This window comes from Talpa occidentalis, unplaced genomic scaffold (assembly GCF_014898055.3).
Source record: "Talpa occidentalis isolate TD23 unplaced genomic scaffold, MPIMG_talOcc4v2.1, whole genome shotgun sequence".
Classification (NCBI taxonomy): domain Eukaryota; kingdom Metazoa; phylum Chordata; class Mammalia; order Eulipotyphla; family Talpidae; genus Talpa; species Talpa occidentalis.
In genome coordinates, this window is record NW_026555331.1 from 136,547,785 (window position 1) to 136,574,285 (window position 26,501).

At 37.4% G+C, this 26,501-nt stretch overlaps 1 protein-coding gene across 7 annotated transcripts in view; it reads right to left on the bottom strand.

Annotated features, from left to right (window-relative positions):
- Positions 1-26,501, bottom strand: part of GRM8 (glutamate metabotropic receptor 8) — an 811,967-nt gene that overhangs the window by 247,560 nt on the left and 537,906 nt on the right. For all 7 annotated transcript variants that reach the window (XM_054692631.1, XM_054692626.1, XM_054692632.1 and 4 more), the window contains one exon: positions 10,627-10,827. In XM_054692631.1, coding sequence (XP_054548606.1) covers positions 10,627-10,827 — 201 coding nt within the window. The remainder of the gene's footprint in view (positions 1-10,626; positions 10,828-26,501) is intronic.

Consider the following 26,501-nt stretch of genomic DNA (forward strand, 5'->3'; position numbering starts at 1 on the left):
GTCACTGTAGTTCATCAATTATAATAAATTTACCCTGTGATTTAGGGTGTTGCTAGTAGAAAAGGTTGTGTGTGTGAGGGCAGGAGATATATGAGGACTCTGTACTTTCCACTGAACTTTTATGGGAACCTAAAACTGCTCTAAAAAGAAAGTATATTATTTTATAAAATAGTGGGAGCATTACCAAGATGAGAAGATTGTTAGAGGTAATATTTTCTTTACCACTTTCTAAGAAATTGTCAGTATTATATTAAAATTTTAATTTTTCATACATTTAAACCTCATTAATAGATATTAAATGTTATTATTTCATAAAATAATCCATTGAGTTTTAAAAATTAAATGCTGAATACCTAACAAAGTAATTTGAATAATTGAATCTGATGTTAATAGAGAGAGATAATGGTGGGAATATGCTTTACTTCCTCGTTATCAAAAACTGCAGTGAAATGAAGCCAGGCATAAAAGAGTACAGATTATGTCATTTCATTCATGTGAGCACAATAGTCTATATGCTGCTAGAAATTAGAAAAGTGACTTTCTAGAGAGAGTAAGTGATAACTAGACGAGAGCACAGGAGGATTTTGAGGAATAGTGTAGGTTTGGTTGGGTTTCTTGGGTACCATTTAGGTATTGCTGTTAATTTACTTTTCAGTATGTATATTATTCTGTTTTAAAAATACAAAAAGAGGCAGTACACATGATTCTTCATTATTTTTGACTGAAACAAAGAAGGGATAGAGATGAGAGTATGTAAATTTTGATGTGGGCCTATGGTAAGTAAGGATAGAGAAGAAAAAAAGGAAATAAGAGACCTTGAAAGAATGAGAGATATGGCCTATTGGATGTATTGCTAAACAGGTAGAATTTCTCAGGGCTATACATTAGTTAATATAAATTATAGAGACATTTGTATAACCTAGATAACCAGCATAGAAAAATACAAAATATGAAAAAAGTTGGAGATCTTTAAATAGGATTAAGAGTCAGTTAGGAGTTCTGGGAGACTTACACTATGTCTGTTTTACTATGTCTGTGTCCGCAGACACAGACAATTGAATGGGATGTGGACTGGCACAATGGTTTTCTGGAGCTGAGTGGGGTGAGATCAATTATCTCCATGTAGATTCTTCATACCAGTCCTACATGTCTCCCTTGTATCCTACATGTAAGTGAACTTCAAAAGAGTCCCTTAACATAGGAGGTGAACTATTACCACACATCCCTGAGCACTCTCAACAACAGCCTCCACCTCTTTGGCAATAAGGTCGTTTTACTCTAGAGAAAATGGATTAGTATGGACTTTGTCCTCTTACTCCTATATCTCACCACAAGGTGCAAATAAAATTTGAAGTGTTCAGAGGGTGACTGCAAGAGAATCAAAGAAAGGTGAACTAAAGAGCCTAACTGACCTTGAGAATAGAGGAATTAAAACTTGAATAAATAAAACATTAGTTGATTTCAGGCAACATGGCATTACTAATTATAAGAGATTTGTCAGATGTTCAAATCAAAGGTGTGTAAGGGGATGTAAGTGAATAGGTATGTATTGGAGGAGTGTCTATGTGTTTATGAAATTCAGTGAACATATATAGAGGCTTTATTTTTGTCAGAAAGCAGACGAAAAAATAATAGTTCCTATTTATTGATTATTCACAAAGTGTCAAGCATTGAGCTAAGACTTAAGAATGAATTGTGTCACGGAATGCTCAGGAAATACCACAAAGTAGATATAAATATAGTTGCCATCCAAAAATAAGAATATGGAAGCACATGAAATTTAAGAGACTTTTCCAAGATCTCTTTCACAGTCTATGTGAAGAGCTAGAAATGAAGTTTATCTCTTGATAAACATCAATCTTTATAAATGATTCAACTCAGGGAGCTTTCCTGGTGGTGCATGGGGCTAAGTCACAGCACTATGAAGCAATCCACAGCCACTGCAGCACGAGTTTGATCCCTGGCCAGGGAAGTGACCGAGATGGTGCAGCAGACCTCTACTGTCTTGCCTGCTGTTCCCTCAGCAGTGTACTTCAGTAGGTCTGACTGTTCTGCTCCCCACTCTGTCTCTGGTGAATCCTCTCACCCGCACACCTCTGGGGGGTGTATGTATAAATAAATAAATCTTTAAAAAATAAAAAAATATTCCATTGTGTATATCTTCTTGATCCAATCATCTATTTTTGGGCATTTGGGCTGTTTCCATAGCTTAGCTACTGTAAATGGTGCTACTAGGGATCATGCTCAGCGAAATAAGCCATAAAGAAAAAGAAAAATACTGGATGGTCTTACTCATAGCAGGAATTTAGAAAACCTACATAAGGGACCAGTAAAAAGACAAATTATAATAAAGTAAAAATCAAAATCAACAAGCAACTATAAACCAGAGACACACAACCAGGGTTGGGGGAGAGAGACGAGGAAGGATTAGGGTCAAAATAAGGGAGGTGGTAATTGTATGGGGAATATAACCAAGATGGAAATGCATACATTGTGCAAAAATGAAAAAATAATGTAAAAAATATAAAATTAAAAAATTAAAAATAAATAAATGATTCAATTCAATGTCTCAACTCAATAGTTCCTGCTTTTAGTCATATGCTACTCTGTTGATTACTACCTGATCCAAAGAGCAAATAGAGAACACTAGAAAGAAAAGACGACAAAGAGCTGTAAGGGATCAGAGAAGATGAAGTAAGAAAATAAGTGAGAAATGGAAGACACAAAACACCAATAAAACAGTTTATGCCCATAACATATTCAATAAATGTTTGTTATTTGAATATGTATGAAATGTCACAACTATACCCCTAATTAAAGAAAAATGGAACTTGGTAATTGTTCCCTTAGCTTAGTTACAGAAAAAAGTGTTTACACAGTCCAAAAGAAAAGTTATTTTACAGTCATGGTTTTTGAACACATTCAAAAGACTGAGAAAACCAAAATCCCAAAAGTATAACAATTAGGCACCTAAATTAAAAAGAATTTTCTCATTCCTATCCTTTACTTTCAAACTAACTTCTTGATTAAACTTTAATGTAATTATAAGAGTTAATAACCTTAAAGAGAAAAATAATCAAGTCTCCATTATAATTTTCAGGTAGATTCTTTCTGAAGTGAATATCACTAGAATATAATTACCCCTAATAACATGGGAACTGTTTCATTAAATACTTTTCTTCATTTAAAAAAGTACAATTTTGTTGAATAAAGAAGAAAAGAAATGAAAGAATGAACCCCATTTAATCTACTCTAGATTTGTCAGATGTCCATATCAGCAGTAAAATGCTTTCACATTTACTTTGAAAATGTTGTGAAAACATTCACATTTTTTGTCCCTCTACAGAAAAAACTGACACTGCTGAGAAAACCTTGTTGATTGATCCTATCTACGGCCAAGACAACCTTTCCAACTTCTGCTTTGTTTTCATTCCCACAACTGATCCTACAGGTAGAGCTTCTTAACTCTGTGTCTCTCGAAAGAGTCTCAAGTCCTTGGTCCTAACCCACCCATCACATCATCTTTATAAATGATTCAAGTACTTGTTGCATTATGTTTCATTTTTTTTAAAGATTTTATTTACTTATGCATACAAGAATTGGGGTACAGGCCAGAGGTGCGGGGGGGAGGTGAGAGATTCACCAGAGACAGAGTGGGGAGCAGAACAGGTAGATCTACTGAAATACACTGCTGAGGGGAGCAGCAGGTGAGACAGGAAAGGTCTGCTGTGCCATGTGGGTTAACTCCCTGGCCGGGGGAGCGAACTCTTGGTGCAGTGGCTGGTGATAGCTGAGACTTTAACCCCTGTGCCACCATAGAGACCCCCTGCATTATATTTCTACTGACAATATATTTCCCACATGTTCTGTGATATATTGTCTCTTAGCAAGTACTTCTATTTAGTATTACCACCTCACATTTTGATTTCACAGGAGCCCTCAAATATATATACTATTATCACACCCATTTTATTGATAAAGAAACAAAGATTTATACGGTTTTGTTACTTGACCAAGATCACAAACTAGTGAGAGCTGAAACTGGACTCAAACTCCACATGGGCTTTGAAAAATACTAATTATTAAGTGTGAACTTCAGCAACACCTCACCTCAGCAATTTCCTGGTCCTCATCTGTTTTCTCATGCTGGAGATGCTCACACTGCATTCCTGTTCAGACACAAGGCCAAGCCTTCACACTCAATTATGGAGCTCATGCTCTCCATTTACTTCTGAAATTTATTTATCATTCATCACTAATATTTTACCACATGATGACCATGTTCAGGAATTGCAAGAACTAACTAAAAGAATACCACCACAAAGAATGATGTTGAACAGGACCCTATGAATAACTAGGGGAACATCACTGATTTGTGTTAAGCTTTTATTTCATGTCAGCTGCATCTCGGCCTACTTATAAGTCTTTAAATATCAGGGGAGGAAATGAGAGATTAATAAATATTATTTTTCACAATTATAAAAGAGATTAGGCTTAAGAACACAGATTATCACCTTCGAAAATAGAAGCAGGTGCAATTCCACTGCTAAATTTCATGATGACAGTTTGTAAAATTAATATTTTATAACCAGCCTAAATTTTCCATAATCAGAAACTGAAAAATTACCTAATTTCAAATCAACCTGTTTATTCATCTCTACATATTCAATATTGCTATATATGCCATTCACTTTTTAATGTATATTTTCAGAAATTACTACATGCACACCTTTAGTTTCAAGAATAAATGATATAATGTACTTCCAAATTATGAATAATGCCTCTCAGTTTTATTTCAATTGAGATATTTATCAAAGGGATATTTAAGATCAATATGAAATCATTTCATCATATTTGACCTTATTGTGTGTCTATTTACTAATTAATATTTAATCATAAGGAAATAATGCATCATAACTTCTAGAGATGATATTTTATATCAATTTTTCCACATTGACATTTTACAGTGTATTTTCTACTTGTAAAAGTGGATAAAATATAAATCAGTGTAGGGGAAATTTCATCAATAGTATATACACTAAAATACTGAATTAACCCTAAAATGGAATTGTCACAAATAGATTATTTGGGAAAGTTAAGATATTTCTCCAAACCTCTTGGTTTCTAGTCAAAACGCAGTGCCTAGAAAAGAGTGAATATTCGAAGGACAGCATTCCCTGCCTGCCTCCCTTTTTCCTCTCCTCCCTCCTTCCCTTTCTATCCTATTTGAACTTTCATTTCCTATTTCCAACACTTCTCTCTCCTGGGGACTATTGTGCCTGTCTCTTAGCTTGTCAACCCTATCTTCAATCTTGCTCCCTCTAGTCTGCATGTTGCTGCCACAGTTATTTTTCTGAAACACAAATCCTAGCACTTCACTTTTCTGTTCAAAGTGCTTTCTGTTGCCCGCAGTGTCACGTCCACACACCAGAGTTTTGCAGAGATTTCTAATGAGATCCAAACTCATCTGGCCAGTCTCACCTCCAGAGTGGTCCCATGTCACTCACTTGAATTTTTAGACTGTGGATGCTCAGCTTTCTGAGAGGTGTACTCTACCCTTCCAACTATTAAACTGCTTCTTCTGCCATCACTATCTTTCCCCCATCCTGTCCACCTGAGGAAATGTCACTTTCCATTTGTAATTTAAATCAAATGTCACCCGTTCTGTGTGTTGTATTCGCTGAGCCCCCTTATAGTTTCCTAATCTGAGACATATTGTGTTTGTACAAGCTCATGCCTCTATCACGTCACTTATCAAATTGAATTATTGTTGGTAACATTTCTGTGTCCCTTCTCTGTTAAACTGTGACATTTGACAACTATTAGAACCAAATTTTATAAATCTTTGTATTCTGGATGCCTAGCACAATGCTCTCTTATTAGGTACCTTATAAGATATCCAACAAAATGTATGCAGAACAATTGAACAATTCGTAAAAGATAAAAGTGAATACAAACAACTTTAAAAAAGGGCAGTAAGAATACTGACAGGGTAGGCATCTGTGCTTTAAAAATATGCCTTTATCTTTAAAATAATATATAGAGAATTTAGAACTTAAAGAGACATCAGAGAGGGCCTCCCCGGTGGCGCAGCGGTTGAGCGCTGGGTTGCGAGGCTGCCCGCAGCCTCTGCGGCGCCGGTTCGATCCCCGGCTGCTCCCCGGCCACTGGAGGAGGGTCCCACATGGCGCGCAGACCTCCCCTGCCGCCCGCAGCTCCCCCCAGCAGTGTCAGCAGTGTGCCTCGGTCCTTCTGCCAGCTCTGCTCCCTGCTCTGGCTCTGGTGAATTCTCTCGCCCTCCCGCGCTTCTGACTGTACCCAGTTGCTTGTATGTATAAATAAATAAATAAATCTTTAAAAAAAAAAAAAAAAAAAGAGACATCAGAGATTTGATCATTTTAATATTCCTTCCATTTTAAAAGATGAGGCTGAGAGGTTGAAATAGATTCACAACACAGGAAAATTATGTCAGGGTCAGGAAAAAGTATAAGATTCCAAGATATGGTCATGGTGTCATATCCTACTGTGACAGTCAGTGGGTTTCACTTATAGGCCCTTTTATATCCTGGGGTTTCTTTACACACATTCATAAATTCTTCTACTTTAATGTAGGTATACATAAGTCAGTTTATGTTACCTACAATCAAATGACCCTGACCAGTATACCCCCGTGCCTGCGCTGCCTGGCTCTGGTGTGAGCTCAACAGTACAGGAAAGGATGAGGGAAAAATCTCAAATTCCATCCAGCACCTTTTCTTTATGATAAATAAGGTTCTCATGGCAACAGAAAAATCTTTGATTCTGAACAAGATGTATAGTATTAATACCTCATTGCTTATAGACCAGCATAGAGTAGGAAATGACATCATTGCTTAAGTTCTTGCAAGATATAAATGTCTTTGTTTTTCTTCTAATAATCCTTCAGATTAAAAAAAAATCATAGATGTAGCATTTTGTTCAAATAGTAGCAATAGAAATAATTCTACCAGACAAGTTTTTGTTTCTCTCTGGTTCCCCACATAGCGAAGAACAATTAAGAAATGTTATCAAGGAACGCATGAGCAATTCCAGATATGCTATGACTCAGATGTGCTTAAAATGCACATCAGAATAGGAATCCAGTAAATTTTCCACCAATGAGAAAAATTAATTTGAGTGATTAAATTCAATCAAGCCACTATTGTTGTTTTTATCTTTGATGCCAAGTAGTACTTTGTATTTTAATAGTTTGACGAAACATTTCACTTTCAACTAGCTGTTTTGTTATAATTACTTTACAGAATAATTCTGATTTATAAGACTAATCTTTCAGCACTCTTACATGTGCTTTAAGTTGTCAATTAAACAATAAACTGGAAGAAACATGAACTTATAAGCCAAGTGTAACTTGAAACCATTGCTTAATTAGGCATGCCACACTTACAAGGTTATAATCTCAGCAAGACTGAGTTGCAAACAATTTTCTTTTAATTTTATACCAATGGTCTGTGCAGCATCCAGCTGCTCTGGTTGGTTCACCTCCTGCTACTGCAAAATGGAAGAAGGGTCTCCCGCCACACTCATGACAAAGTTTTGCTATCTCAAATGCAAAGTGACCACAGAAAGCAATTTGTCCCAAGATCTCATAAATGACAGAATCAGTTTAACAATTTTATCTGCACAGAAATTATATTTGAAGTCATATATTAGCCAATATTTACAGGGTTATTACTAAATAATTTCACTCTGTGGGTCAATTATTTTAACTACTGGTGAGTATATTATATAGTTCATTTTAACAGATTTTTAACAGAAAATCTGGAAGATTACACCATAAAAACTGACAGTTACCTTGCAAAGCTTATTCATTGACAAGTGGTATTAGCTATGCTTAAAAATCTCTTATTGTACAATAATTTTTATTGTCATCTATGGTTAGCAGCTTGGGTTTAATCAACCACATTTTGGACTCTTAATGAGATTCAAAACTGGTCCTAAAGGAACCTTGGTTTGGCCAATGGTCCCCTCACAACTCTGAATGGACTGGCTGTCTGCTCAGGGAAGAACACTCTCCATCACCAACACAACATACTCCATTGGCATTTCATTAACACAAAATAGACGTTTGTTAGGTTCCCAGCAGAGAACACAAATCTCAACTCACTCTAAATTTCCATGAAAGCCCCACAAAGAGCAAGGATATCTAAATTTGTGGCCTGGAAGAGTTTCCAGACAGTTAATGGGGCCTTTCAAAGTACCTCCAGGACTTGCAGGTAGCACTAGAGAAGGAGCATATACAAGATCATGGTCACCGCAATGATATACTTCCATTTGAACAGCCCTATGTGTTTTGTGTTTTTTTAATCATAAACAGGCACAGTACTAATAATGAACACTAATATGTCAGCCAATAAGGAAATAAAAATGATAAACATCATGAAAATCAAGAGACCTGAGCATTTCCTGATGATTTGCTTTTGCTCAGGTCTTTTTTCCCATGTCATCAATTATTCCAGCCCAAATTTCAAGCTATTAGCAACATAAATTGACCAAGAGCTCAAAGAGATTCTCTGAAGTTCATACACTAAAAAATCATGTATTTAATATAATCCTCATCTGGAGTATACTTACTCTTATATCAGGCACAGCTCTCATGCTCCTATGTGTTCCTGATGCTTTCAAGATGAAAACAAACAACTCTTGAGAATGACCTATAAGACCTCACATAAGCTACATGTCACTGCTCCACCCTTATTTCCGACACTCATCGCTTTCAGATGCCATTTGTCTATAACTCCTAGATTAGAGTCATTCCCCTGTTATAAACTCATTCCCACACACCTCCCTTTGCAGTACTCATTGCAGATTATATAGTGCTACCTTTGTAGGCTTATTTGATTAATATCTAAGTTTCTCAAGAAACGCTAAATCTCAAGTCTACTTTCACTGCTATTACCAGTAATTAACCTTTTGCACTTGTCACAATGCTTAACATTTTCTATGTACTCAATAAGTATCTCCTGAATAAATTAATGGAACTTTGTGTGTGTGTGTGTCTATCCAGGGTGGATTGAAAGAAGCAAGTTACAGAAGAGATCAGTCCCAAAAACAATCATAGCAACAGCAATCTCATAATGTAGAAGGGAAAGAAACCTATAAAAAGTGGACAGAAGAACTCAGAAATCATTGGTGTCTAGAGACACATAATCTTAACAATCATTAGACATTTAAGACATTGTTAAGTAGCCTTTAATAGCATCATTATTTTACTGTATGGTGTAATAATTGAAGTCATCAAGGAAAGGTTAGGTTTTTATCTATGGGGGAGATAAGAGAGAAATTAGCAATTCACCTTCAAAATACTTGCATTTTGTATTTCTTTAAAAGCTTTCCCTATCTTCTGCATGTGAGATGCCCGTTATTGAGAAAATATATTCCTCTGTTTGCATTCCTCTTCCACCTCCTACCAATTTGAATAAATGAAGTGTTCCCCAAACTCACATTAGGATAAGTAACCTTGTATTGTAACACTTCTGTTTTACCCAATTTGATAATTGCAAGAAAATGATTTTCAAATTCCCCTTTGTATTTATAGTCTTCACGAAAGGATTAATGTTACATAATATTTCACAAAAATTCAGCTGAATAAAGAGGATACCTGGCTGAATGTAAACCAAATTTTGTCTTATGTTGCCTGAACAAAGCAAAAGAAGTTTCCACTTGAATTCTAAATGGAAGATGACCTTGTGCTTTTTTGAGAAAGCCTGGCAGCTGAGGTCACTGGAGTGTATTATGATGGACAGTGCAGTGCTGTGCGTGGCTCGGAGGCATGTCCATTGTGTGGATTACAGCCAAACAGAAAGAATTAGACAGCTCAGAGCATTCTATCATTTCATTTGAAAATAATGTTCAAAGTCATGGTCAGCAACCATTACAACTTTCATGAAAGAGAAACAGCATTCAATAATTCCAGCACTGAGGAAGGCAGTTCAGTTATTCTCAGCCTAATTCAATGAGTTCAGAATATTCTATGTCAGTTCCTAGTGACACTCAGTGCAGTCACATTTCTGCTTCTGCAGTAGTCAAATCCCAGCGACACCACTGTGTGGAGTTCTGCCTGACACGATGGAGCTCACCGCATCAGAGTGACCAAATCATTGAAAGAAATACAAGAGAGGATGCAGACACTTCACACGACACTCTCAGAATGCAAATACACAGAAACTCCACATCACCCACTTGCCTTAAGTCATCTTTCTGCTGATAAAGCTTAAAATCAGTTGTAAAACAAAATGTTTATAATTCCTTCTCTAACAGTAGCAGGCACAAAACATTTTCAAAGAGATCTAACCTGTTGGCAATGATTCCAAATGAACCACCTAAGTTTTCCGAAAGACTGCTACTTCAGTAGAATATTTTGATAGAGACCTATTTTTAACTACTTCTATCAGAGTAGATTAAGGTAGCACAATAAAAGTGTTTAAAATTTAAAAGCAGATGGAAAAACTCACACTTCTGATTAAAAGGGGAACTGTTTCTAATACTGGGCTTTCCACCCTGCTTGAGTAGCTTCTATATATAGAGGAAAAAGCATACCTTGTCACTTCTGAAGTATTTAGAGACAAAAAAGTAAATGTCATAACTTACCATTAAAATTTACAGCCCGAATATAGCCAAGTAGCTCTTTGCCATCAATGGTGGTCATTCGTGGGCAAAGGCCGATATAGCCAGGGCAGAGGTCCTTGTGCATGTTGTGCAGGGCATAAGCCATGGAATACACTGCATCAATTACAAACTGGACCTTCCCTTCCTGTTCATAAGATGAATCCCGTGCAATTCGCTCGAGCCCTGTCAAACAGAGAGAAAGCCCATCAGTTGGTGGTGTTAAATTTCACTAAAAGATGGCATGAGGGCAAAAATTTCCATAATTTCAGGCACACTTAGCAAAACAAAGCACTGACTTTACATCCAATTATTTTAGTCCTATACTTACCTAGTCAGGCTTTTAAACTGGGTATTGAATCTTCAATTTGGAAAGAACAGGAGATATTTCATTAGTAACAAAAAGAAAGCAAATAAAAGACATAAAATTTCCTTATCTTTATTTCCACCTTGTTGAGTCCTATTACAGTGTATGTCCTGGTAATTACATAACATTTTGGCAGTGACCTGATCTTTAAAGTAAAATGTGTATCACGTCATTCTTTTCATCTGTCACAGTTCCAGGAGCATGAATTAATTAGTGACCTGAAATAAGGCCTTCTCCACACCCTCGACTCCCTCGATCTAGTCTTATTTTGAAAGTACTTTATTTAAGAGCCTTTATTGTAAATATTAAATTTTATTTCCTTAAGTGAATCTGACTGCCTTTAGGAGAATCATTCAATTGATTTTCTTCTCAATTTTCTATTTTCTTTTTAAAATTTTCCAGCTGTGTTGAAATAGAATTGACATATAACATTGTATAAGTTTAAGATATAAAATGTGATGATGTAATATACATATATTGTGATGTCATTCCCATGATAATGTTGGTTAACACATCACATCCATCATTTCGTGCAGTAACCATGTTTTTCTTGTGGTAAGAACTTACATGCTCTAATCTTCTGGCAACTTTCAGCATATAATCCAGTATTATGGTCAACATGCTGTACATAAGCTTGCCATCAATTTTCTATCTTAATTTTCTATTTAACATGTTGTAGAGCTCTCAAAAATTAATGTTACTCTAAATGGCTGTACCTGTATTTAGGCATTTTTAGCCTTGAGAATTAGCACTGGGGATTACCTTTAGGGGGTACTTGCCATTTAAGATGTAATAGAAGCATAGACTTAAAAAGGATGATAAACTGGATGTTAAATTAGATGATATATAATTATTTATAATCCAACATTCTCATTTTGAAAATGGAGAAACCAAGACTTGTGGAGGTAAAATTCAGTGAGGGCACATAGGGAAGACATGGAGTGTTCCAGACCCAAAAAACCTCAATATTCTCTCAACTCCCAGAAAAAAAAAAATGTACGTGGATGATAAGACTATTGGACACATAGAAGAAAGTTACAGAAATGACATTAAGTCTGATTAAATGGACCAAGGAGGATCTGCTACCATTTCTGCATGTCCCCCAAACCTTACATATCTGTGAACACAGAGAGACCATGAGTAAGGGTTTGTAACTTCCTTCCCCATTCTGTTAGTAACTGCTAATGAACAATCTTTACATGAAAAATAAAAACCCTCTTTTCTTCACTCTAATGCACATCTCCTCTGAATTTGAAGAGTTGAATCGAAGTGGTTGTTTTATATTTGGGTTTTATAACTTGATAAAACCAATAACTTCCTTCAGACAAGTGTAGTGGTCAATTAATTCACTTTTATCAATCCAATTATGGTAGAATTTTTTACACTTGTTTTACTCTGCTCCTGCAGATGCTATTATTTGGTGCTCCACTCTCTGAAGACTGTCATGGTGCTGAACTTTGCTCCTCCCTTTCCAACATGTCTTTGGGATTTTTTTCTTTTGCAGTGACTCAACTTTCCATGCCTCAAAGCTGAGTCCTCTTTTTTTTTTAAAAAAAAGATTTATTTATTTATACATACAAAACTGGGGTACAAGCCAGAGGTGTGGGGATGAGAGGATTCACCAGAGACAGAAAGGGGAACAGAACAGGCAGACTGACTGAAATACACTGCTGAGGGAGCACCAGGCGAGTCAGGAGAGTTCTGCTGCACCAAGTGGGTCACCTCCCTGGTTGAGGATGGAACTCATGCTGCAGTGGCTGTGGACAGTTTCATAGGCTGCGTCTTAATCCCTTGAGCCACCAGGGAGGCACTGAGTCCTCTTTTTTTACTTCCAATCTCAGAATCTATTCAATTGCAACATCTCCAACTATTACTATGTCTGTAACCAAGAAACATAAGTTGGAAACGAAAATGTTGGTTATGGATTCTAAAGCATTAGAGCAAGCTATAGTAATCCATTTAATTCATTTTGGAATCTAGTTTTCTGGAAAATTCATTTTCTAGAATTTTCTGTCATCTAGTTGCCTGTCCACGTTTCTAACTACCTATAATGTTTCTATGTAGTTTGCTTCTATGTGAATCTCAATAGGTCTAAAACTCACTTTCATTGTAGGAAATTACATTATTAATTCCTTAAAACCTCCTATGGCGGTTTTGTAGGTTTGAGAGCACAAAGAGAGAGGCAAGATCAGTTTCACAAAGAGCATCTTTTAGGTACCAAAAGGAGTATTATCTATCCTTCAACCTACTTCAGCTGCATGATCTATCTCTGTATGGCATTTTGTCTCCTGGTGCTTAGCACAGTACTGCTTAAGTACAGAATGTCATCAAGTGACCTATGAAAACAGCCCTTTCTGTTTCTTTATGAAATTCCTCTCTCACAGTTTCAACAACCGAGTAGACAATTCACAAATAGTGAAGAATAATCAAAGCGATCAAGACCGTATCTAATGCCCAACTACTCAGCTCAATTTAGGACAGAGCTTTCTCAGGACATAGGACCAAAACCTAAACAGCCCTGGGCAGACCAAGATGGTTGCCTATAAACAAAGGCAAATGACAAGGAAATTTAGTGCTACGAGTCTGAAATAACTAGTCCCTAGATCCATATGGAACATCCTGTGTTTCAATTATTTTGCATCACTGAACATATAAGTGATAATGAAGACTAGGAGTCCCAGATCAGTTATTCCCATTCTTGGTTATCTTAGTAATTACAGATTCTTCAGTACCACTTCAGACTTCCTGAATCAAGGGCTCCCAATCTGGAGACATGATGAATCTGTCACTTCAAAACACAGACACTAAACTCTCTTAGTTCAGGCTGTTATAACAAAATACCATAGTCTGGGTGACTTGTAAACAACACAAGTCTATTTCTCACTGCTCCTGATGCTGCAAATCCAGGCTCAGGATGCCAGCATGGCCAGGTCTGTGGAAGGCTCTCTTCTGGACAGCGCACAGCTAATATTCTTGTATCCTCACACTACAGAGAGCAGAGAGGAGGCAGCCTCTTGTGAATCTTTTCGGGGTACTAGTTCATTCATGTGGGCTCCCCATCTAAGTCTAACTACCTCTCAAAGTTTCTACCATCTAATACTATCACATCAGGGGGCAGGTTTTGAACATGTGAATTGGAGGCATTGGGGGGCCATTTAGCCTTCTAACAGTAACATTTCAGGTATGGTGTTTATATGGTTGCTATGTCAATTCTTCTGCTACAGACACAGATACATACAACACACATGTACACATGTGTGCACACACTCTATGAGCATTATTACTTGTTTCTCTGACTTTGTTATCTTTTTAGACTTTAAAAAAAAGAGAGGATTTCCATGTCTCCCCTACCACAGAGTAAAGTGGAGAGAGCAGGCAACAGAATTGACAGAAAATGCCCATCCAAACCAAATCAATTCAAAGAAAGCAATGACCATGAGAAATTAAGGAATTTGGGGGATTTCCATGATCTAATATATGTAAGAAGTAGACATGTATGAATATCTTATAATTTTTTAATTTACTCTATCCCAAAAGGTCCTGGATTTCAATTATGATTTTATTTTAGTGTTATTGCAACTTCCCTACCAATCTATAAAGATACTTCGGGAACATTCAACAATTGGGATAAAGTTATTCCACATGTTCCTGATAAATTGTAATAGAGATGTCTCCACTTAATAAACATACTCTACCTTGGCTTTTCCTTAAATAGGCAAGCAAACAAAAACCCCAAAATTTCAACTTCATCTATACCACACCATCTTATTGAAGGGAAATATTTAAATTTTCACTAGGGTCTCCCTGGTGGTGCAAAGCATTGTCTCAGCACTATGAAGCTATCTCCAGTCACTGCAGCATGAGTTCAATCCCAGGCCAGGGAGGTGACCCACATGGTGCAGCAGACCTCTCCCATCTCGCCCACTGCTCCCCTCAGCAGTGTATTTCAGTAGATCTGCCTGTTCTGCTCCCCACTGTTTTGGTGAATCCTCACCCCCCCGCCATCTCTGGCCTACACCCCAGCTCTTATATGCACAAATAAATTTTAAAAAATAAATTTTCACTAGTCAAAGTATTATCTAGACATATCTAGTTATAAACTTTAACTGGTTCGGGTGAAACTAAATGCATCCAACTTTGCATGTTATCTTTGAAAATAAAACTTCACAAGGCTGTCTAGTGACTATTGTCACACGAGTCAGTAATGAAACTGTAAGAATGTTTCCTCATCTTAATGTAAGTACATACTGACAAAGTGAAAGACTGAACGCTAGTCCCACTTCTCAACTGTTTAGATTGCCATTTAGGCTGTTTAGACACTGTATTTTTTTGCTGTCCTAACACTTCAACCTCATGATGATGACACTTTAGATTTTATAGTAGCTAGACTTGTTCCTGTCTTCCTATATCTGGATCCCTCATTCATCTGAAAGAGGAGCTTAAGAAGCTGACAGTGACTCATCAACTTAATTGGCTGTAAAATTTCATTATGCTATAGTTTCTAAAGTTAGTGTTCATACATTGCTATAAAGTGCTAAATATTGTCAAAGGCTATATGTCAGCCATCCATTTAAAACACTGATTGTAAAGTTGGGATGCGATTTAGTGTATAACTTAAAATTAACAACATATAGCAAAGTATTTGCATGATGGGAGATGAAGTCAGTCTCATAAATTTTATAGTAAGATTGGTTTATGTATTCATTAAAGAAATCTAAAACTTCTGACTATATCTTCTATTCCTGGGCAATATAGTAAATTCTTGCTGGTCCATCCACAAAATACCACATGCTCTTTAATTAAGGCCTTTTGCACATCATGGTGGGGCTTCTGGAGTTTGTTCCTTCTTCGTAAAAAGGCCAATCTGGTCAGGCCTGCATTATAGTGTCAGTTCCTAGGATAAACCTGACAGGAATTTTAATTCTTAGACTAACACATAGGTATTGAGCTATGTTGTCTAAGAATCTCTCATTTTTTCAGGATATAGTTTAGTTTTATAAGACCCCAACCCGCAGTCTGCTAGTGTTTATAAGACCCCATCACTAGTCTGCTAGTATTCTTTAATCATTTTTTAAATTTGTAAGATTGGATTAGGGCATATAACACCTTAAATGTAGACTTAAACATTGTATATTCACTTGGAAACACAGGACCATGACCAGTGTTTAAAATTGTTTCTGGGAATGACATATAAATTAAATTGAAGCAAACATAGATTGAAGTTAGAGATACAAGTTGAGAGCAGGATTTAAGAGTGAAAATAGGCTGAAACAATGGAAAAGAAAAAGAATGAAGGAGAAAATATATTTCAGATGTCAAACTGACCCTATTTGGACAGGTGATTAAATATGGGAGTAAGGGAATAAAGAATTGCCTTAAGGCAATCAAAAACTCAGAAGTTTCGAGGGTAGATAGTAGAATATTGGGATCATTACCAGAAATTGAAAAGTGTGAATAACAAGGTTCAGTATCAAGACTTCAGTTTAAAGGACTGATTTTAATATTCTGTACTATTTATTACATTCTTGAACATAGTATACACTTTATATAAATTTGTTAAATTATATTTAAAGAATAAAAAGTCCAAATGTTTAGAGGAATCATTGTGACAATAATATGGCTGTTATAAATAAATGTTACAAATTTATTATAAATGTTACAAATTTATTTATAACATTGCAATAATTTGAGTCACCTTGGAGTAAACTGCCTTATGCAGTGTGGCCAAACCTAAAGCCCGAGAAGTCAAAGACATGATGTAGTTTTAGGCCAAAATTAATGAATTGCCTTTGTGTCCTTGGTCAAGCCATGTTCTTTCTGATATTTGTCTATTTCACAGTAGAAATCAAAGGATTGAGCAAGATGATCAAGACTTCTTCAATTCTAAAGTTCTAGATTCTTGGGCATGTTCATTTATTTGTGGTTTTTACTGTGAGTATCTGGGATGACATGAAAATTATATTAGAATGTGACTGAACAACCACTAAATTCAATTCTCCAAAATAGTATGGAATATCGAGTAACTAAGCTACCCCTTGAGACCTTGAAATTCTACACTAACAGAAAATACCAAACCAGCCTAGAAATTTCTTCCTACATTCTCAATCTGGATAACTGTGTGACTACATTTTCATTATTCTTAGACTTTAGCTATAGATCTAATCTAGCTCTTCACCAAAGAGAAAAGTCTTCAATTGTCTCTTTATTTTGATCCAGTGTTCAAAGGAATTAATTATGGAAAATAAGGTCAGAAAAGTGAAAGGAAAGAGGGAAAGAACACAAATAATTAAAATGGGTAGCATCTTCACAAATAGCCTCTCTTAAATCCTAAATCACTATTAGTCTCTTTTTAAAAAAGATAAAGGAACTAAGACTCAAACATAAATAATTTACCCAAAACCACAGTTGTACAAGTAAATGGTAAATTCACATCTAACTCAAAACTTTTGGCATTTACTACTATTCTTTGTCCTCCTTGAAATTGTCTTTGATGGTTCCAGCTCAGGCTTCATTTCTCTGAACTCCTGTTTTACTTTCATTTACTGGACCTATGTTTGGCTTGTTTTGAGTTAAGCACTTAGTAGAGATTCTCTGTTTGTATGAATCTTTAAATAGAGTAGTGTAGGGGCTTCCCTGGTAGCCTAAGGGTTGAGTCTCAGCACTATCAACACTAGGGCCTGAGTTCAATCTCTGGCCAGGGCGCTGACCCACATGGCACAGCAGACCTCTCCTGTCTCTCCCGCTAATCCCCTCAGCAGTGTATTTCAGTAAATATTCCTGTTCTGCTCCCCACTCTGTCTCCAGTGAATCCTCTCACCCCTATACCTCTGGCCTATACCCCACTTCTTCTACGTAAAAAAAAAAAAAAAAAAAATTAAAGGGGAGTAGTGTACCAAGATTAAAGAATATTATATAAATATTAACAAAGACTAGCCAATGCCAATATATTGGTGGAAATGTACTAAAAGGGGAAATGAAGTTCCATAGCATTTTAAGCATTTTTCTAAACTACAAAAAGAAAATCATCTTGTGAACTTCAGTCATATGTCTTATGTAAAATTGGCACAAAATGGCTGAAATTCATAAGATGATTGGGGCCTCCCCAGTAGCGCAGCGGTTGAGCCCTGGGTTGCGAAGCTGCCCGCGGCCTCTGCGGCACCGGTTCAATCCCCGGCTGCTCCCCAGCCACCGGAGGAGGGTCCCACATGGCGCGCAGACCTCTTCTGCCTCCCGCTGCTCCCCTCAGCAGTGTACTTCGGTCCTTCTGCCTGCTCTGCTCCCCGCTCTGGCTCTGGTGAATTCTCTCACCCTGCCACGCTTCTGACTGTACCCAGTGCATGTATAAACAAAACAAACTAACAAATAAAATAAATAAATAAAACATGCCTCTATTAAAAAAAAAAACAAAAAAACAAGCAAACAAACATAAGTAAGATGAGTGGATATTTGTGATGAAAGTCAAAACTAACAAAGCTTAAAATTTTATGTTCATAAAAATAGCACATCTTTAACTTTGGAGGGTGAGCATGTATGTGTGTGTTTATGTTTATATGTCTATAAGACTTCTGTAGGAAAATAACAAACTCTAAAGAAAATTCCTCCAAAGAAGTCAGATAGATGGCTAACAGGTACATGAAAAAATGCTCATCATCACTTATCAGGGAAATGCAAATCAAAAGCACAATGAGATACCACCTCACACCTGTGAGACTATTCCATATCAAAAAGACCAGGAATAACAAGTGCTGATGTGAATGCAGAGGAAAAGGAACCCTTTTACACTGTTGGTGGCCAGCAGACTTGTCAGCCCCTATGGAAAACGGTATAGAGTTATCTCAAAAGATTTAAAATGGGTCTGTCATATTATCCAAAATTCACAACCTAAGTGGTCCAAAAAAGATGAGTGGATCAGGAAGATGTGGTTTACATACACAATGGGCTACCACTCAGCTATTAGAAAGTATAAATTCTTTGACATTTATGAGAACATGGAGTGACCTGGAGAGCTTTATGCTAAACCAAATAATTCAAAAGGACAAAGACAAACTCCAGATGGTGTCACTTACATGTAGAATATAGAGAAACCAGGCAAAAGGTCAGATAAAGCCAAACCAATAACAATCTAGAAATCCAGCTGTAGAAATGAGACTACCAGGAGAGGGGAAGAGGTGGGAGAGTATAAAGTAGGGAGGGAGCACAATGGTGTCTTGGTGGTGGATCTGCTGTGGTAACACCTGAGGGGGGAGATCCTACACCTCTAAACACAATGTTATAAACCAATGTTATCTCTATTTTAAAAAAAGGAGGGGAGAGAAGGAGAGAATTCCACACTTAAGATTGTGTTTTGTGGGTCTCCCCAGTGGTGCAGCAGGTTGAGTGCAGAGCGCTGTCAAGCTGTCCGCAGCCTCTGCAGCGCCGGTTCAATTCCCAGCCAGCCAGGGAGAAATCCACATGGTGCAGCAGACCTCTCCTGTCTCTCCTGCTGCTCCCCTCAGCAGTGTCTTCAGTCAGTCTGCCTGTTCTGCTCCCCACTCTGTCTCTAGTGAATCCTCTCACCCTCCCATGCCTCTGGCCTGTGCCCCAACTCATATAAAAAAATAAATAAATCTTAAAAAGAAAAAAGATTGTGTTTTGTGGCGTCTACAGTAGAGCTGTAAAAATAGATGTATTGGACTAATGAACTAATTTGAGACTCAGCCTTATCTATTTACAAAGGGCAGGGGAAATTAGAAGATAAGGGTCCTCTGTTGAAAATCACTTGCTCTCTAACTTCTGTAATTTAAATGCAGTTCCAAGAACTGAAGGCTCTTAAGTGAGGACCATCAGGAGACACTTGTAAATCAGCCACTGAAGAGAGCTACATCTGCCCACAATGACTTCTCTCCTTTGCATCTGGCAGGGAAAATAGAGTGCTTCAGGCAGGTGCCAGGTGTCTCCTTCAGGTGTTAGATTTTCCACATAATGCCCTTGGGTTTTTTAAAACACTGAAAAACCTAAGGTAAGTGGCATATAAGATGAAGAGTGTATCTTCAGGCAAAACAACCAGTTTCAAAGAAGGATGGGCAGAAGAGGAAGTTATTTCAAAGACATAGCCCTCAATCCCCAAACAAAGAGAAGATGTTTGATTAAATTCAAAACAGTTACATCTTTCTATTCTTAATTATCTTAAATCTCGCATGTTAGAGACAAATTTTGAATCAGTAATATATAAAACTGCTGATAAACAGGAAAGTGAATGTGATAGTTAATAGTACAGTTACTCTTTTTTTTTTTTAATATTTATTTTTACTATAAGAACTGGGATGTGGGGCCTCCCCTGGTGGCGCAGTGGTTGAGCGCTGGGCTGCGAGCTACCCGCAGCCTCTGCAGTGCCCGTTTGATCCCCTGCTACCACAAGGGTCCCACATGGAGTGCAGACCTCTCCTGCTGCCTGCTGCTCCCCTCAGCAGTGTATTTTGTCACTCTGCCTGTTCTGTTTCCTGCTTGGGCTCTGGTGAATTCTCTTGCCCTCCCACGCTTCTGACTGTACCCAATGCTTGTATAAATAAATAAATAAATCTTTTAAAAAAGAAAAAAGAAAAAAAAGAACTGGGACGTAGACCAGAGATATGGGTGGGGGTGGGGGTGCAAGAGGGGGTGGTGGTGGCAGGATTCACCAGAGACAAAATGGGGAGCAGAACAGGTGGATCTACTGAAATACACTGCTGAGAGGAGCAGCGGGCAAGACAGGAGAGGTCTGCTACACCATGCGTGTTAGCTCCCAGACCCCAGGATCAAACTCAGGCCTTAGTGGTGATGGTGCTGAGACTTAACCTTTAGGCCACCAGGGAGATCCTGAGTTTCTCTCTTTGAAGCAAGTGAAAGTCCCTCCACAGAAGAATTTCAGTTTTCTTGTCATAATTCTCATTTCCTCACATAGGATTTCTAATGCTCCCACCCCAAAAGATGTTATAGTCACTACAGGCCCTATGATATATTTTAAGACATACCTTTTAAAAACATACTTTCTCTGGTCTCCCCAGTGGCACAGCAGGTTGAGTGCAGTGCTGTGAAGCTGTCTGCAGCCTCTGCAGTGCGGGTTCAATTCCCAGCCGGCCAGGGAGCTACCCACATGGTACAGCAGACCTCTCCTGTCTTGCCCGCTGCTCGCCTCAGCAGTGTACTTCAGCCCTTCTGCCTGTTCTGCTCCCTGCTCTGTCTCTGGTGAATTCTCCCACCCTCCTGCATCTCTGGCCTGTAACCCAGTGCTTGTATAAATAAACAAATCTTAAAAAAAAAAGAAATATTTTCTCTAATTATAAAAGTAATATATAGTATTAGTAAACATGTTAGCAGTTAGAATATGAAGAAGAAAATAGAAAATGTTAATCTACCATGTTAACCAATGCATAATTGTCAATTAACCAATTGTCAGCTTATAGCATCTCTCTTTTCCTCTTTATATTTAAAAAGTTAAGACAATTCTTCTATATGTTATACCCACTTTCCCTGTGAATTTCCCTGTGTTGTATAAAAGAATGGTCTTTATGTTTGTTCTGTCATGTCAGTGTTTTGCATTTAACTCTCCTAGAACTCAGTGTTATATTTAATGCAAGGCAGGGATCTAACTTTGATTTACAAATTGTGCACAATACTTCCAGACTACACATATGTTTTTCTAATTGTAATTAAGCCTTCTCCCATTTCATTTTTTTTATATTTTGACCCAAATTTTTTTCACTGAGCAGAAGCTATTTTTATGGATGTATTTAATTTTTTGATTCTATGTCACTTTCCCTCCTGCTCCCTCTTAACCTTAAAGGCATCCTTGTGTATTGAGGTCCACTTTTTAAAAAGTGTTTTACATAATTGAGCAGACTACTTATGAATGAATCTCCTTTCCCCCATTAAATTATATCAAGGCACTTTTAATATATATCAAACACATATATTCATGCTATATATTTAGTGTTTCTGTACTAGACTAGTTTTCTCTTTACAGGAAAGTACTACATATGTTACAATTATTACATTTTTTGTTTGATGTGTAATATAACATTAACTTTAGGTATACGCCATAATGATTCAATATTTGTATACATTGCAAGATGATCACCACAGTAAGCCTTGTTAACATCTGTCATCTTACATAGATACAATTTTTTCTAGTGATACAATTATTGTGATTTTGTAAGTTGAGCCATATGCTTATTTAAATCTATCAGTCCTCATAGTTTTTCAAATTCTTGACTACTCTCACAAATTTTAGAATTATTCAAAATAGTTCCAATAATTGGAGTTTTTATTAGAATTGCATCAATTTTTAAAATTAGTTGCAGAAGACTCGACATAACTGAAATATTAACTGTTTTCATTTAGGAACACAGGGTCTTCATTTATTCAAATGTCTTTTGGAAACCTCAGTAAAGATCTTGCATTCATGCATCTCTAAGTCATTCTTCAATCTTGTGCTTTCTAACTTTATGAAGCAGGAATTTTTTTCAATTTATCTTAATCATATTTTAGTTTAATTCATAAAATTCAACTCATTTTTCATCCCTAACATTTTCGCCCCCCCTTATTCAAATCCTATGTCTCCTAGAAGGCCCAGAGAAATGTCTACCACTTTTACACACAATACAAAATGCAGATGAGCACGGCTCTGAGATCAGACCAATCAAGATTTGAGACCATGCCTCTGACCCTTTATTTTTTACTCACAAAATAGGAATTTGTCCTTATGTTGCATGGTTGCTGTAAGGATTAAAGGAGATAATGTAGGGCATATAGCACATTATATAGTGAATAAATGGACTCCATAATTTATTACATGGTGCTACAAAAGACTTAACCTTCTAAAATATACAGCACCTTTTCCATTATACGCCAAGAAAGAAATCACAATATATACCCAGTACCTATATTCATATACTCATTCAATGAACATGAAAAAGGCAATTTAAAGCTCAATAACTAGGACTAAACACACTGCAGTCAATTTGCATGGGTTCAAATATCAATATCATTTCCTAGTCAAATCTCTCATTTCCTCTGCCTCAATTTCTTGATCTGCAAAATGAGGATAATAAAAGTTACCCATGTGTTTTTGTCACAATTAAATGAGTGTATATATATATATATATATATATAGAGAGAGAGAGAGAGAGAGAGAGAGCGAGCGCAATCTGTAGTATGTGTTGAAAACAGTAAGCACTACACGTGAGGATATTATGTTCTTATTATCATGGCCCATTAATCTTGATATATTGGGCACAGAGCTGGATACAACAGTAGACTAAAACCAGTCTCTAACAGCATGTGGTAACACTAAGGTTAAGGTATAAAGGATAAACAGGATTAAATTAGTTCAGAAAGAGAAGAGAGGGGAGGAACATAACATGTCAGGTGATAATCATGGCAAATGCCCAGTGAAAGAAGTGGTGAAGAGGACAAGGAGCTAAAAAAGGAGAGAATGTAGCAAAGAATGTATGGAGGAGGCTGGTTGGGAGGTGTTCTGAACCAGGGTATTTGGTGGCCTGGGTACAGTGATGATGGAGAGATGTAAACGCAGCTGAGACACACTGGGAGAGAAAATTGGCAAGAGGTGGATGGAAATGAAATAAAAGATGTCATCCACAATGACTTCCAGGTTCCTGGATTATCTTTGTGGGCAGATTCTTCTGCCCAGTGAAATAAGTGATGTTGTCCAGTCCAGAAATAGATTGTTCCACCAGAAAACTGCATATTTGCCTAATGAGAGAGCAACATAATGCCCTTGGATGGAGGCCAGGGAAATCCTACCATGGTACACGTCCTGAAAATTCTGTCCACTTGCTGGGCACCATGGGAATGTTTTCTGCCTGAGCTGGGGCATTTCTATGTTCAGCTCTAGGCTCCAACATTGGGTTTCACTATTTTTATTATTAAGTACAAACTCCCTAGGATGCCAATTACAACCAAGAACGGGGGGAAAGATGGCATATAAATTATTTCTAAGAGACTATGCTATTATTCAGCAAATGATATTTGTTACTCTATTGGCAACTTTCTCATAGTATGCAGGTACTCTCTCTTGAACAAAATGCTGAACAGTATAAATGAGAACCTGTGGGCCTCCCCTGGTGGTGCAGGCAGTTGAGCGCAGCACTATGAAGCTGTTCGCAGCCTCTGCAGCACCAGTTCGATCTCGGCTGGCTGGTGAGGGTCCCACATGGTGCGGCAGACCTCTCCTGTCTTGCCCACTGCTCCCCTCCGCAGTGTATTTCGTAAGTCTGCCTGTTCTGTTCCCCGCTCTGTCTCTGGTGAATCCTCTCACCCTAACGTGCATCTGGCCTGTACCCCAGTTCTTATATAAATAAGTAAATAAATCTTCAAAAAAAAATGAGAGCCTGCCTTAAATGCAAAGTAAAATATTCCCTCTTTCTACTCTATTGAGTTTCACATTCCTACTCCTCTCTTTTCTGCCTCTTTGTTTTAGGATTTTGGCAATGATGTAGCAATCATACTATATAGAACACATGTTAGGAGACCCTAAAACTTTTTTTAAAAATATTATTTTTTATTTATACAAGAGCAGGGTTACAGGCCAGAGGCACAGGAGGTTAAGAGGATTCACCAGAGAAAAGTGGGGAGCAGAACAGCCAGAAGGATCAAAGGCACTGCTGAGGGTAGCAGCAGATGAGGCAGGAGAGGTCTGCCGTACCATGTGGGTAGCTCCCTGGCTGTCTGGGAATCAAACCCACACTGCAAAGGCTTAGGACAGCTTCACAGTGCTGCGCTCAACCTGTTGCGCCACCAAGGAGGTCCAACCCTAGAACTTTTTAATCATTGTTAATAAAGCAACCTTAAAAACCACCCTCTGTGCTGTTTTAAACATCCTAACATGATCTATTAGCGGTTCTTAAAAAAATCAATGTATTGGGTTATAAATAGCATATATTTATAACAAGGAAAAGAACTAGAAATCTAATGCATTTTATATAGTAACAGCAACTATTGTTTCTTAAAAGATTTATTTCACTTGCAAGTCACATATGTGTGGGGTTGCCACACACAATGAAACACTATTCTTGAGTGCAGTCAAGAAAAGTTGGAAAGTCATTGACCTAGTCCTATCTACCTCCTTCACAAATAGTGAAACTGCTGTAGGGAGACAAGGTGTTTTTCCAGGTCAGACAACTCACAAAGAGGCAGGACAGCAACAGAATCCTAACCACCTAATTCCAGGATTCCTGCCTTTGTATCCCGTTACCTCTATTCAGCCTCATTTTTTCCCTTACTTTGCAATTAAATTCCACCAAGCATGAGTAAAACTTAAGGGACTCACTACATGAATTTGCCCATGAGGACTTAAAAGCCTTGAAAGACTTAATTAAATGAATTATGGGAAATGTTAGTCACAAGAAGGTGTGAGTCATGGTGAGGTTCTCACTCATGCCAACTTAACAGAAGAGCCAGTGGGAACCAACAGCACTCAAAGAGGCTTGTTTTAGCATTGACAATGCCAAGGATAGAAAAACAATGACTTTTGTAACAGAAACAAATTTTTAAAACAAAACAAAACTGCATACAAAAGATGCACACCTTTTAATGAAAAATTCAGGGTATCTGTATTAATACTAGACCAGCTAGATGGAAAAGGAAGACAATTGTTGTCTCTATACAATGTGGGCAATCCTCTGGGTGAGTGATTGGGTCTTTCAACTTTTCTTCCCAATTTTAGGGGTCACAGCACAGGCATAGGTATAATGCCAGTGGCTGATTAAAGCAGGTCGCAATCTGTCTGGGAGAGTTTCTGGGCCATCCTTCATAGGGACAGGGACCAGACAAGATGACCTCTTTTCTTGCTTTCCAATTAATTCAATCAGCCTCTGCTTCTATCAGACATCTTCAGGGATGCAAACCGTCCACTCATTCCAAATCCTCACCAGGAATCAGTAAACATCTAGGCTGCAGACTGTGTAATGAATAAGCAGGATTCACCTTCCTGTCATCATTTTTTGATTCACAGCTTGCTTCTACATATTATTTTCTTGTCCAGTAATCTGAAACTTCATAAAGGACAGAGGCTGGATCAGCCTCTCAGTAGCCACCAGACCTAGGATGGTGTCCAAACACATCTCAGATTAATAACAATGTTTGTTAAACCAAGCTGAACCAAATTTCCATCTGAAGAAGGGCATTTCAATAGGTAATCCCAATTAGTTGTGCATAACGCTTCCATCCCTTTTACTTTAATATTCTATAAAACATCACTCTAGGAAACAATTATGAGATATAATAAAGTACAGCTGGAAAAACTTTTGTCAAATAAACAAAGCTATTTCTTCTATTTTTTTTTATGTTCAAGTGAATGTACATGAAAGTTAGAGTCAGTAGGGATGTTTTATTTTTTGTTTCTCTCAAACAGACTGGGAGAATAATTTCCATAATAGAGGAAATAGACCATCTGAGACTAACCACATCAGATTGTGTTGAAACAACAGATCCAAGATGAGTTAAATGCTCTTTTAGA